General features: G+C 42.9%; 1 protein-coding gene across 1 annotated transcript; it reads left to right on the top strand.

Annotated features, from left to right (window-relative positions):
- The first annotated feature begins 1,769 nt into the window (after positions 1 to 1,769).
- LOC100514092 (olfactory receptor 7D4-like) lies at positions 1,770 to 2,717 on the top strand. The gene has a single exon (XM_003123235.2). It carries the CDS (start codon positions 1,797 to 1,799, stop codon positions 2,715 to 2,717), a length of 921 nt encoding a protein of 306 aa, XP_003123283.1. The 5' UTR covers positions 1,770 to 1,796.
- The last annotated feature ends 8,591 nt before the right edge of the window (positions 2,718 to 11,308 follow it).

Here is an 11,308-nt window from a genome sequence, read left to right as displayed (position 1 = left end):
CTGTTCTCTCAGCCCAACATGCTTGTCCTTCTCCTATCTCCTCTGATTTACAATCACCCTTCTTTCCTCTCACAGTTCAATATTCATATTTCAGAGAGCCCTCTCCCACACACCTCCCCAGAGCCAATTTTCCCTCAATGGGTTTTTTTTCCTTTTTTTTCATTCTCTTGGCATTGCTAATGCCAAACGTTTTTCTACTATGGAGAATGTATACATTTATTTTCATCTGAAATTGGCCTTTCAATTTTTCATGGTGGTTTGATCTATGGGACCTTTGAATATTTTTTAATCAAAACTTTCTCTTATTTGGTAGTGAACACCACTGATTTTTACTGCAATACATTTCCACTTCTGAGCATGAACAAATGAGCTCACATTCTCATACAGTTTGATTTTATTTTGAAAGTTTTGTGATTTGTTTCCTCTTCTTATGCTTGAGTTCTTATGCTTTTCCTCCTCTTGGAAGAATGCACCTGGCAGGCGGTACCTGAAAGCAAGAGCCATACAATCATCACTAATTAGAAGTGCTACATGGCAGTCCAAAGAGGTAACAGGCCTGTTGTGTTTATAATTGGAATTCCATCTTTGATGACTGTCCTTGTTAAGGGGAATGATGATCATTGATAGAGAATTTGTAAGACAAATTTATTTATTTAAACAATCCCCATTGATGAAGTGTCTTCAGTATGTGTCAGAAGAATCACACTAGAAAAATTATATCATCCCATTTAACTCACTCATTAGTCTTATAGCCTATGGAATGTTACTCCCATGGTAGAGGTGAGGCATCTGCCCTGAGAAAGATTAAATAACTTTGTCTTGAGGTCACACAGATGGAAGCTGGTGGACCAAAATTCTATTCAAGGAAGCCTGACTCAAGATCCCATTTTCCTTGTTTTTCTTTCTGAACCCGTGTCACAGCATTGATAATGACGAATCCTTAACTGCTGGGCCACCAGGGAACTCCTAAGATCCCATGTTCTAAATCGCAATTCTGTACTATACAGTGGGAGATTTATGTATCAACAATAATTATCATAAAAATGGGTGAATAATGATAGTAATAATAGCTATCATGTATTGAGATCTCACCATGTACAAAGGCATGTTCAGACCTCACAAAGGATGTAATGAGAGGACCCACAATGAGCAATGAGATCCTGCTGTTAAGCACTGAGAACTATGTCTGCTCACTTATGATGGAGCATGATAATGAGAGAAAAATGAATCTATACATGTATGTGTAACTGGGTCACTAGGCTGTACAGTAGAAAAAAAATTGTATTGGGGCAACACCAATAATAAAAAAATCAATTTTAGAATTAAAAAAAAAGGTAAGTGAGAGTTAACTGTGACGTCAAATCAGGTCATAGACTTGAGGTTGTTGGAACTGAAAATCCATGACTTAATCACCACGAAATGACTTCTTTGAACAAGGGATGTGTGGAGATATTGAAGAAAAGGAATTAAATGTCTTCAATCATTTTGGAAGGGTGTTATCTGAGAAGAAATTGGTTTATGTTTATCAATTTGAACAGGAGAATTTGAACCTGTTGTGTGGGTGATAAAAAGAGAGAGAGATATTTCTTCTTAATTAATGTCTGAATAATTACACACATTTAAAATGGAAATAGGCTACCCCTTGAATGAGAGAATCACTGGCAATGGACGGACAAATGGGGGTTGCTAGTTGTCCATGAAATGGTGGAACCAAAATGTGGTGACTATCTCCGGTGCCAGTTGGCTGTTCACTGAAAGTTGCTTTTGCCTCCTTCCCCAGCAGGCACACCAGCTACATGGAAGCAGGAAACCACACAGGAGTATCAAAACTGTTCCTCCTCCTGGGTCTCTCAGATGACCCTGAACTGCAGCCCCTCCTCTTTGGGCTGTTCTTATCCATGTACCTGATCACCATGCTTGGGAATCTGCTCATCATCCTGGCTGTCAGCTCTGACTCCCGCCTCCACACCCCCATGTACTTCTTCCTCTCCAACCTGTCTTTTGTTGACATCTGTTTCATCTCTACCGCTGTCCCGAAGATGCTAGTGAACATCCAGGCACAGAGCAAAGACATCTCCTACATAGGATGCCTCGCTCAGGTGTATTTTTTTATGGTTTTTGCTGGAATGGACAATTTCCTCCTGACCGTGATGGCCTATGACCGTTTTGTGGCCATCTGCCACCCCTTGCACTACATGGTCATCATGAACGCCCGCCTCTGTGTCCTCCTGGTTCTGATGTGTTGGTTAATTCTTTTCTGTGTTGCCCTTGTTCATCTTCTACTCTTGAGATGGCTGACCTGTATAGGCACTGAAATCCCACATTTCTCATGTGAACTGGCTCAGATTCTCAAGGTGGCCTGCTCAGACACATTCATCAATGAGGTCTGTTTGTATGTGGCCACTGCCCTGCTGTGTATGCTTCCTCTCACTGGGATCCTCTTTTCTTACTATCAGATTGTCTCCTCCTTAATGAAAATGGCATCCACTGAGGGCAAGTACAAAGCCTTTTCCACCTGTGGGTCTCACCTCTCTGTGGTCTCCTTGTTTTATGGTACAGGTATGGGGGTCTACCTCACTTCTGCTGTGACCCATTCTCCCCATAGAATCTCCATTGCCTCAGTGATGTACACCGTGGTCTCCCCCATGCTGAACCCCTTCATCTACAGCCTGAGGAACAAGGATGTGAAGGGGGCCCTGGGCAGGCTCCTCAGTTGAGGAGCTCCTTGCTAGAGATGGGCCACTGGCCTCAGAACCAAGTGAACATGGTGGGCTCCAAAGGCAAATGATGCAAAGTTCAATATCTTGTTTCTTTTCTCCCCTCAAAACCTGCTTGACTTCTTTTTGTAAAGCATGTGTGACTTAACATGTCTTTGTTTTTGGATTGGTGTTTCTCAAACAGCCCTCTCAGCAATTCCCTTTTGACATTTCTCCTTTATATCTTGTCCATATATTCCATGTTTCTTCAGCATTTTGCAGTCATTCTCATGGACTGATTGACTGAGTGTGTTTTCTTCCCTGTGTTCACTTCTTCTCTCTCCCATCCATGTTCCTTGCTCCTTCCTATAAAGTGCTTGAATATGCATCCTTTGTTCAGTATCAGCTTCTGAGGGAACCAAACCTATTACAGGCAAGCTGTTCCTGTCTTGGCCAGCAGGTTAAGACCCCAAGGACGAGGGTTCCATCCCTGCCTTGATCATTGTGATAAGGATGCTGCATTGTGTGAGCTGTGGTTTATGTTGCAGACGCAGTTCAGATCTGGCATTGCTGTGACTGTGGTGTAGGCTGGCAGTTGCAGCTCTGATTTGACCCATACCCTGGAAAGTTCCATAAGCTGTGGGTACTGTGTATAAAAGCCAAAAAAAAAAAAAACAAAAAAAAACCCATGAAAAACAAAGAACAGGAATCTTGTTTTGAGAGCCAGCTTTTCCAAGTGGTTAATAGCCATATATTGTGTCAGAAAACTCTGAAATGCTGCTTCATTGTCCTATTTTTTTTTTGTCCTTTTAGGGCTGCACCTGTGGCATATGGAATTTCCCAGGCTAGGGATTGAATTGGAGCTGTAGCTGCCAGTGTACACTGCTGCCACAACAACAGTGGGATCCAGGAGGCCTCTGTGACTTGCAACTCATCTCAGGTCAATGCCAGATCAGGAACACACTAAGCGAGGCCTGGGATCAAACACACATCCTCATGGATCCTATTTGGGTCCGTGAATGCTGAGCCATGATGTGAACTCCACACTGCTTCATTCATTGCCTTCCTTCTTCCCCTTCCTCTTTCCTTTTCTTGTTTCATTGGACATTTATTTCCCATCAGGGCCGTTTTCAGATGCGTTCCAAGATTCTCAAACATCTAATAATGGATATAATAAGTGAATAAAACATTTTGTTACCTGGTTTATTTTAGGGGAGGGAACGTTCTGGAGGTTCCACCAGGAGTGGTAGTTACACACTTGTGGAATGTACTCAGAATGTAATTCACCTTATGAGAAGACTATTGATAGAACTGAGTCTGCAGTGAAGGATGGGGTGGCTGAATCTGTCATCATTTCCCCTACTTACCTTGGGATCCCTTCCCCATGTCCACTGCAATCCAGCCTGACTGCCTCTGTCAGCACCCGATGGAAGTGACCTTCTGCGTGCTTGATGGCAGACCTGACTGCGAATTATGCCCCGCCAGGGACAGCTCTTGATGGAGAGTCATGGGGGATACCATCTTCTTCACCCTTTGGTCATGTGTTAATTCTGACCTTTGGATGTTGCGTCATTTCCCAGGATGAAAACTCTGCTCACTCATGTGGGGGATGACTTAAGGTAAGCTTGATTGGATGTACTCTCTTCCCTGAATCACTTCTCCTCACTCTAACCCATGTTCCATGGTCCTTACTCCTTCCAATAAAGTGCTTACACGTGAATCCTTGGCTGGGCATCTGCTTCTGTTGAACCAAAGCTAAGACAGGTGATCAAGACCATGAAGAGAAAATGATACCATGAATGGTACCAAGGACTTCCGGGGCAAAACTAAGCAAACACAGAAACAAACAAGTATTGGGTATATACAAAGATCTCCAAATTCCTGCAAAATCATAACTTGTTAGGTAGGAATAACATATTCAGTGTGGCTTTAACTCAACTTGATTCCACTAAGATTAATCCATAATGTATTTACCATCTGCTTCATACAAACACAACTGGGGACCAAAGAGGTAAATGTGATTGCAGTAAAGAGTGGCAGCCATAAAAATACTGGTGTGTCATAAGGAATGTTGATAACAAAGATAGAGATTTTCAGCACTCCTTGGATAATTCTAGAAAAAAACATTTTAAAATTTATTAATAGATTTCTTGAGGGATAATTTATATACCATGAAATTCAGCCATTGAGATGATGAATTCCATTGTTTTGGTTAGTGTAGAGTTATTCAATGATCATCACGGTCCCGTTCTAGAACATTTTTATCACCCTAGAGAGTTCCTTTGTGCCCATTTGCAGTTAGCATCTGTATCATATCTCATGATATCACTTAGTGTGGAATCTAAAGAAAATCATATAGGTGTTCTCTTGTGGCGCAGCAGGTTGAGGATCTCACATTGTCACTGCAGCCGCTCGGGTCACTGCTGTGGTGCAGGTTCACTCCCTGGCCCAGAAACTTCCACATGCAATGGGTGCAGCCCCCCACCCTGAGAAGTTACAAGTGAACCTATTTACAAAACAGATTTAAACACACAGAACATTGAGTAGATTTCCCTTTGCCCTTCCCAAACCCCCAATCCATCCCTCCTTTCTCATCCTTCCCCTTTGGTAACCATACATTTGTTTTCAAGGTCTGTGAGTCTGTCCCGCTAGGTAAATAATTTCACTTGTATCACTTTTAAAATTCCACCTATATGATAGCATATGATATTTGTCTTCCTCTGTCTGAGTCCCTTCACTTAGTATGATAATTTCTAGGTGCTGATTTTTTAATTAAAGTATCGGTGATTTAGAGTGTTGTCAATTTCTGCTGCACAGCACATATATAATCTTTTTCTCTTACATACTTCCATCATGTTGTATCCCAAGAGAGTGCATATAGTTCCCTGTGCTATACAGTAGGACCTCAATGCTTATCCATTTCAAGTGTAACAGTTTGTATCTACCAACCCCAAACTCCCCATCCATCACACTCCTGCCCCCTTTCCCCTGGGCAATCACAATCTGTTCTCTATGTCTGTGAGTCTGTTTCTGGTTTTCAATACGACGCATTTCCACTCAAGAGCAGATATGGGAGTTCTCTGGTGGCTCAGCCAGGTAAGGATTCCGTGTTTTGACTTCTGTAGTTTGGGTCATGTTTGTGGCACTGGTTTGATCCCTGGCCCAAGAACTTCTGCACTCCAGGAGTGTCCCCCAAAAATTAAATAATAAATGAAAAAGAAAAAGCATGTATACATGAGCTCACACCCACAGACATGCTTTGCATTTTATCTTAAAGGCTTTGCCATCTTGTTTCCCCTTCTTCTCTGTGTGGCCCACAAACTTCCTCGCAAGGGACATCCTACTTTTCCCTCTTCTGGAGGATTCCACCAGGCAGGCAGTGTCTGAAAGAGGGAGCCATAGGGATCATCCCTAACAGCATCCACTTGTCTGTGACAACTGCCCTGCTGGGTGTGTTTCCCTCACTGGAATCTTTTTCTCTTACTTTCAAATTGTCTCCTCTTTAGTGAGAATGTCCTCTATGAGGGAAAATAGGAAGCCTTTTCCACCTGTGGGCCTCCCCCCTCTGTGGTCTCCTGGTGCTAGGTGATAAGCCTGGCAGTCTACCTCAGTTGTGATGTGATCCGTTCTCCCCGGAGAAGCTCCATGGCCTCAGTGATGTTTACCATAGTCATCCCCATGTGGAACCCCTTTATCTACAGCCTGAGGAACAAGGATGTGAAGAGGGCCCTGGGCAGGCTCCTCAGTTGAGGAGCCCCTTGTGCATGATGATCCGTTAGATCTGGGGCCACTGGCCTCAGAACTAAGTGGCATTGTGATGCCCAAGGGAAAATGTTGTGCATTTAAACGTCCTGAGTCTTTTGTGATACTAAAGGACAGGCTTCAGTTCTTGTCTTCTCAAAGCACCGATGCCTTTCCTTTTATTTGTTTTTCTATTAGTTTGTCCTCAACCATCTCCTCAGTAATTCCTGTTTAATTTTCTTTCTTATTTGCAGACCATAAAGGTCTATCTGGGGCAATATATTTTTTTACAGCCATTCCGTTAATTCTCAACACTATATTTGAAGCGCTTATATCAAGTGTGGCATGGTTTTCCCCCAAATACCCTCTCAAATGTTGACATTATTCACCTTAGTTTGGTTGTGTGTTTCACCCTGGATGAGATGGAATGAAAATCATACTGCAGTCATAAACAAATGCTTCAAATATGAAGACTCTTCAGATCCCACTGTGGAGCAGTGGGTTAAGAATCCAACTTCAGCAGCTCAGGTTGCTGCAGAGGCATGGGTTTGACCCTCAGCCTGGTGCCATGGGTTATGGATCTGGCTTGCTGCAGTTGCAGCTGGGATGCATTCCCTGGCCTGGGAACATCCATATGCTGTGGGTGCAGCAAAAAAACAAAAAAAAACCAAAAAAAAAAAACAAACAAAAAAAAAAGCAAAAGAAAATGAAAACAATAGTGAGAGAGAATGTTCTTCTTGTTTTATGTGTATGATATGGTATCTTGACAAAAAAATTTTTTTTCCTTTTTCTTTTCAGGGCTGTACTTGTGGCATATGGAAGTTCACAGTCCAGGGGTTGAATTGGAGCTGCAACTGCTGGCCTATGACACAGCCACAGCAAAGCCCGATCCAAGCCACATCTGTGACCTATGCTGAAGCTTGCAGCAATGTTGGTTTCTTAACCCACTTAAGGAGGCTGGGGATTGAACTCCCATCCTTATGGATACTGGTCAGGTTCTTTACCCACTGAGCCACAATTGGTACTCCTGACAACATTTTTCAAAAGTATTTTTTCTCCTTTACATTTTTCAAAAAGATTGAGATTGGGATGGACTCTGGGCAGGAACACTGACATTCAGCCCACATTCCTAAGTTTGTCATCATACTTCTCCCGAAAAAGCATTAGCTTTATCTTTTCAGACTGGCCACCCCCACATGGGACGAGACATGGAAGCCAGCAGCTGTCACTGCTCCCACCTGGTAGCTTCACTACCAAAGAGCCACTGGATGTATTTTAGCTGCTGAGGTGTTTAACAAATCTCAGGAAAGGATTCTGATTGGTACAATCATGTGCTCTTTCCCCCTTGGAGCGGTCAACTGGGGTCAAGAGACAATGTGACTGGCAGCTTATTCAGAATCACATTCATTTATTCAGCTTATCAAACCTATTTTTACTGAGGATTTACTATGTGCCTGTGTTTGATTTAGACCCACCTATTGCAGGGTAAAGAAGATCTGGAGCCTGGGGAGGGCAGTTGTCCCAACAAAAAGGATGGTCTTTGTATACCTCACTGAGAAATTAACTTTCTTTTTTTGCTTTTTGGGTCTGCACCCATGCCATTTGGAGATTCCCAAGTTAGGGGTGGAATTGGAGCTACCGCTGCCACCCTACGCCACCGCCACAGCAACACATCTGTGAGGTACCCCACAGCTCAGGACAATGCCAGATCCTTAACCCACTGGGGAAGGCCAGGGATCGAGCCCACAACCTCATGGTTCCTTGTTGGATTGTTTTCCACTATGTCACAATGGGAACTCCGAGAAAGTTACATTTGTGAGGATAGTGAATGGCTTAGGTGAGTAGTATCTGGAGACAGAGTGCCCCAATCAGAGGGTAAGGTTAAATACAAAGACCTTGAGGTGGGAGGTTGCCCTGGGGGTGGGGTGGGGTGTGGGTGGACTGTAGCTGGATCAGAGAGTGAGGGGAGCACAGGAGAAGAGGAGGACAGGTATTGGGCTGGTCACATGAGGCTTTGCCTGTCACTGAAGGGTTTTTGCTTTCATTTATTCTGAGTGACAGGGAGAATCATTGCAGAGACTTGAATAGAAGCATTATATGACTTACCTTAGCATTGTTATTTTCTTTTTTTGGCTGGAATTGCTGCATGTGGGATTTCCCAGGCCAGGGACTGAATCAGAGCAATAGTTGTGACTTATGCTGTAGCTGTAGCAATGCTGGATCCTTAACCCACTGTGCCAGAGCAGGACCTCCTGCCTGATTTTAAGAAATGATTCTGGCTTCCTGGTTCAATAGCTATTGGAGGGTGTGAGGAAGCCTGTGAGTTGGGCTTTATTTTGAAGCCAGAGCCAAGCGGATTCTTTATCAGTCAGCATATGGGTGTGAGAGAAAGTGATGAGCCAAAATGTCTCCAGGGTTTGAGGCTTGAACAACTGAACTATTGGACTTTCATCTATTGAGATGGGGAGGGTGGTGGTTGGAGCACATTAGAAAAGAAAGAGGATATCAGAAGTCCAGGTATTGAAATGCCAAAAGTGAGATAGTCTAACTCAATGAATATTTATAGGGTTCCACTTAGCTGAATAACTAGATTTGTCAAATTCATAGAGACAGAAAGGGGACTAGAGAGTCCTAGATTCTGGGGGTAGAGGGGCAGGGGTGTTAATGTTTCTTATATGTGAATACATTTCACTCTAAAATGGAACCAGAGACACATATGCAATGGAATATGACTCAGCCATAAAAAGGAGGAACTAATGTCGTTTTGCAGCAGCATGGATCCGACTAGAGATCCTCATACTAAGTCAGTCAGAAAGAGAAAGACAAATGCTATATGATATCAGTTTTATGTGGACTCTAAAATATGGTAAAAATGAATTTACCTGCAAAACAGAGACAGACTCACAGACCTAGAGAACAGACTTGGTTGCCAAGGGGAAGGGGGCAGGGAGTGTGATGACCAGGAGTTTGGGGTTAGTGGATGCAAATGATTACATTTAGAATGGGTAAACCATAAGGTTCTATTGTATAGCACAGGGAATTACATCCAATCTCCTGGGACACACCATGTGGAAGATAATAAAAAAAATATATATATACACACACCGACATACACATATGTATGACTGGGTCACTTTGCTGTACAGCAGAAATTGGCACAATATCATGCATTAACTATACCTTAACAAAAAATGTTAAAAATCCAAAAAGTATAAATATACAAGGTGTAAAATTTCACATGTCCACTTATTTAAAAAATAGCCATAATGAGAACATTTTTATCCATTTAGAATTGGCCTGCTCTGCGTAATCTGAAAATCTGCATTGGATGCTGTGACTTCTTAACGAGACAGGGCCTGGTCCTATCAGGTTCAGTGGTTCAACCAGAAGGACCCCAAGCCTGGTCCTTGTGGTTGAAGCACTGTTCTGATGCAGTGACTTCCTGTGCTGTTGAAAGATGTCACCTGGATACATATGTCCCCTCCCCCTCCAGGAGTTCCTTTCTGCAGCCTGTTCAAAGACCTGCTATGAAGGGCTTCTGCCAGATGCTTTCCAGTCTAGGAATTACATGTCAAAAGTTATGCCTACCACTCCCCATGGTTTTAACTTTTTCATGGATCGTCATCCCGATCCCTTGAACGCCTACAGACGTTCACACAATATGAGAATTAGATCTGTAGCCATTTCCTTCAGTTAACTACTCTCAGCTACAAGCATAATAGAATTACTTTTGTCTCTCTGAGAAGCCCAGATAATTAAGGTTGGACGAGATCCCAAAGTGATGTCCCAGGGTCCCAGGGAGACTAGAACAGTTCTCCCTCAGGATGTCACGAAAGGATGAAGTCCACAGCAGATGGCTCTGCAGATCTGAGAAAATGTTGGCCCAGTCATTGAGGTGTTCTGGAGCACAGACTCACCTTTGGAGGAGTCCCACTCCAGGTAGAATGAGCAGGCCCTGTGGTTCCAGGAAGAGTGTGGCTTCAAAAGCTCAGGCATTAACCTTATGCTAAGTAAGGTAAGTCACGTGTAGAAAGGCAAATACTGCCTGATATCCCTTATATGTGGAATCTAGAGAATACAACACTTTTAGTGACTAAAAAAAAAAAAAAAAAAAAAAAAAGAAGCAGGCTCACAGATCCAGAGAACAAACTAGTGGTTACCAGTAGGGAGAGGGGAGTGGAGGGGTCAATAGAGGGGTATGGGGGGAAAAGGTACCAACTATTAAGTATAAAAGAAGCTGTAGGAGTTCCCGCTGTGGTACAGTGGGATTGTGGCATTGTTGCAGTGCTGGCACACAGGCTTGATCCTGGGTCTAGGTGGCAACTGTGGCTTATATCTGATTCCTGGCCCTGGAACTCCATATGCTGTGGGGTGGCCAAAAACCAAACCAAAACAAAACAGGCTATGAGGATCTACTGTATAACACAGGGAATATGGCCTATATTTCACAATAACTATAAATGGAATATGACCTTAAGAAAAAAGGAGGCTGCACTAGCTACACCAGAAGAAAATTCTGACGATTGGAGAAAACAAGAAACAAGCAAAGCAAAAAATGCTCAGGCAGATCCTGAGAGTGGTAACAGCTAGAGGCTGTCATGAACCAGATTTCTTGACCCTCAATGACAAGGTTTTTCTTGGAAAGAGATCCAGGAATCCTACCTCTTTAGTTGCCACATTTATTGTACTGGCTCTTCTAGAAGAATGACCAGTGTCAGACTTCATCATTTTTTATTGACTAAGGCTTTTATTTGTTTCTAAAAAGTATGACTAATTCTATCAGAGAAAACCATACGATGGTAAAGGAAAGTTTTAATTTTTATTTAATTGCTTCCTTTATTTTAGGCTCATTCTACATATTGGTAGTTTGA

Source organism: Sus scrofa, chromosome 2 (genome assembly GCF_054392235.1).
Source record: "Sus scrofa isolate SSC_HxYL_T2T_F1_AM1 chromosome 2, Sscrofa_HxYL_maternal_Yorkshire_Landrace_v2.0, whole genome shotgun sequence".
NCBI classification, from domain to species: domain Eukaryota; kingdom Metazoa; phylum Chordata; class Mammalia; order Artiodactyla; family Suidae; genus Sus; species Sus scrofa.
The sequence above is the reverse complement of the archived record's forward strand: the minus strand, read 5'-3'. Positions and strand labels throughout refer to the sequence as shown.

Bases quoted from the DNA above. Each gene is read 5' to 3' on its own strand.
- LOC100514092 (XM_003123235.2), top strand. From the start codon at position 1,797: ATGGAAGCAGGAAACCACACAGGAGTATCAAAACTGTTCCTCCTCCTG.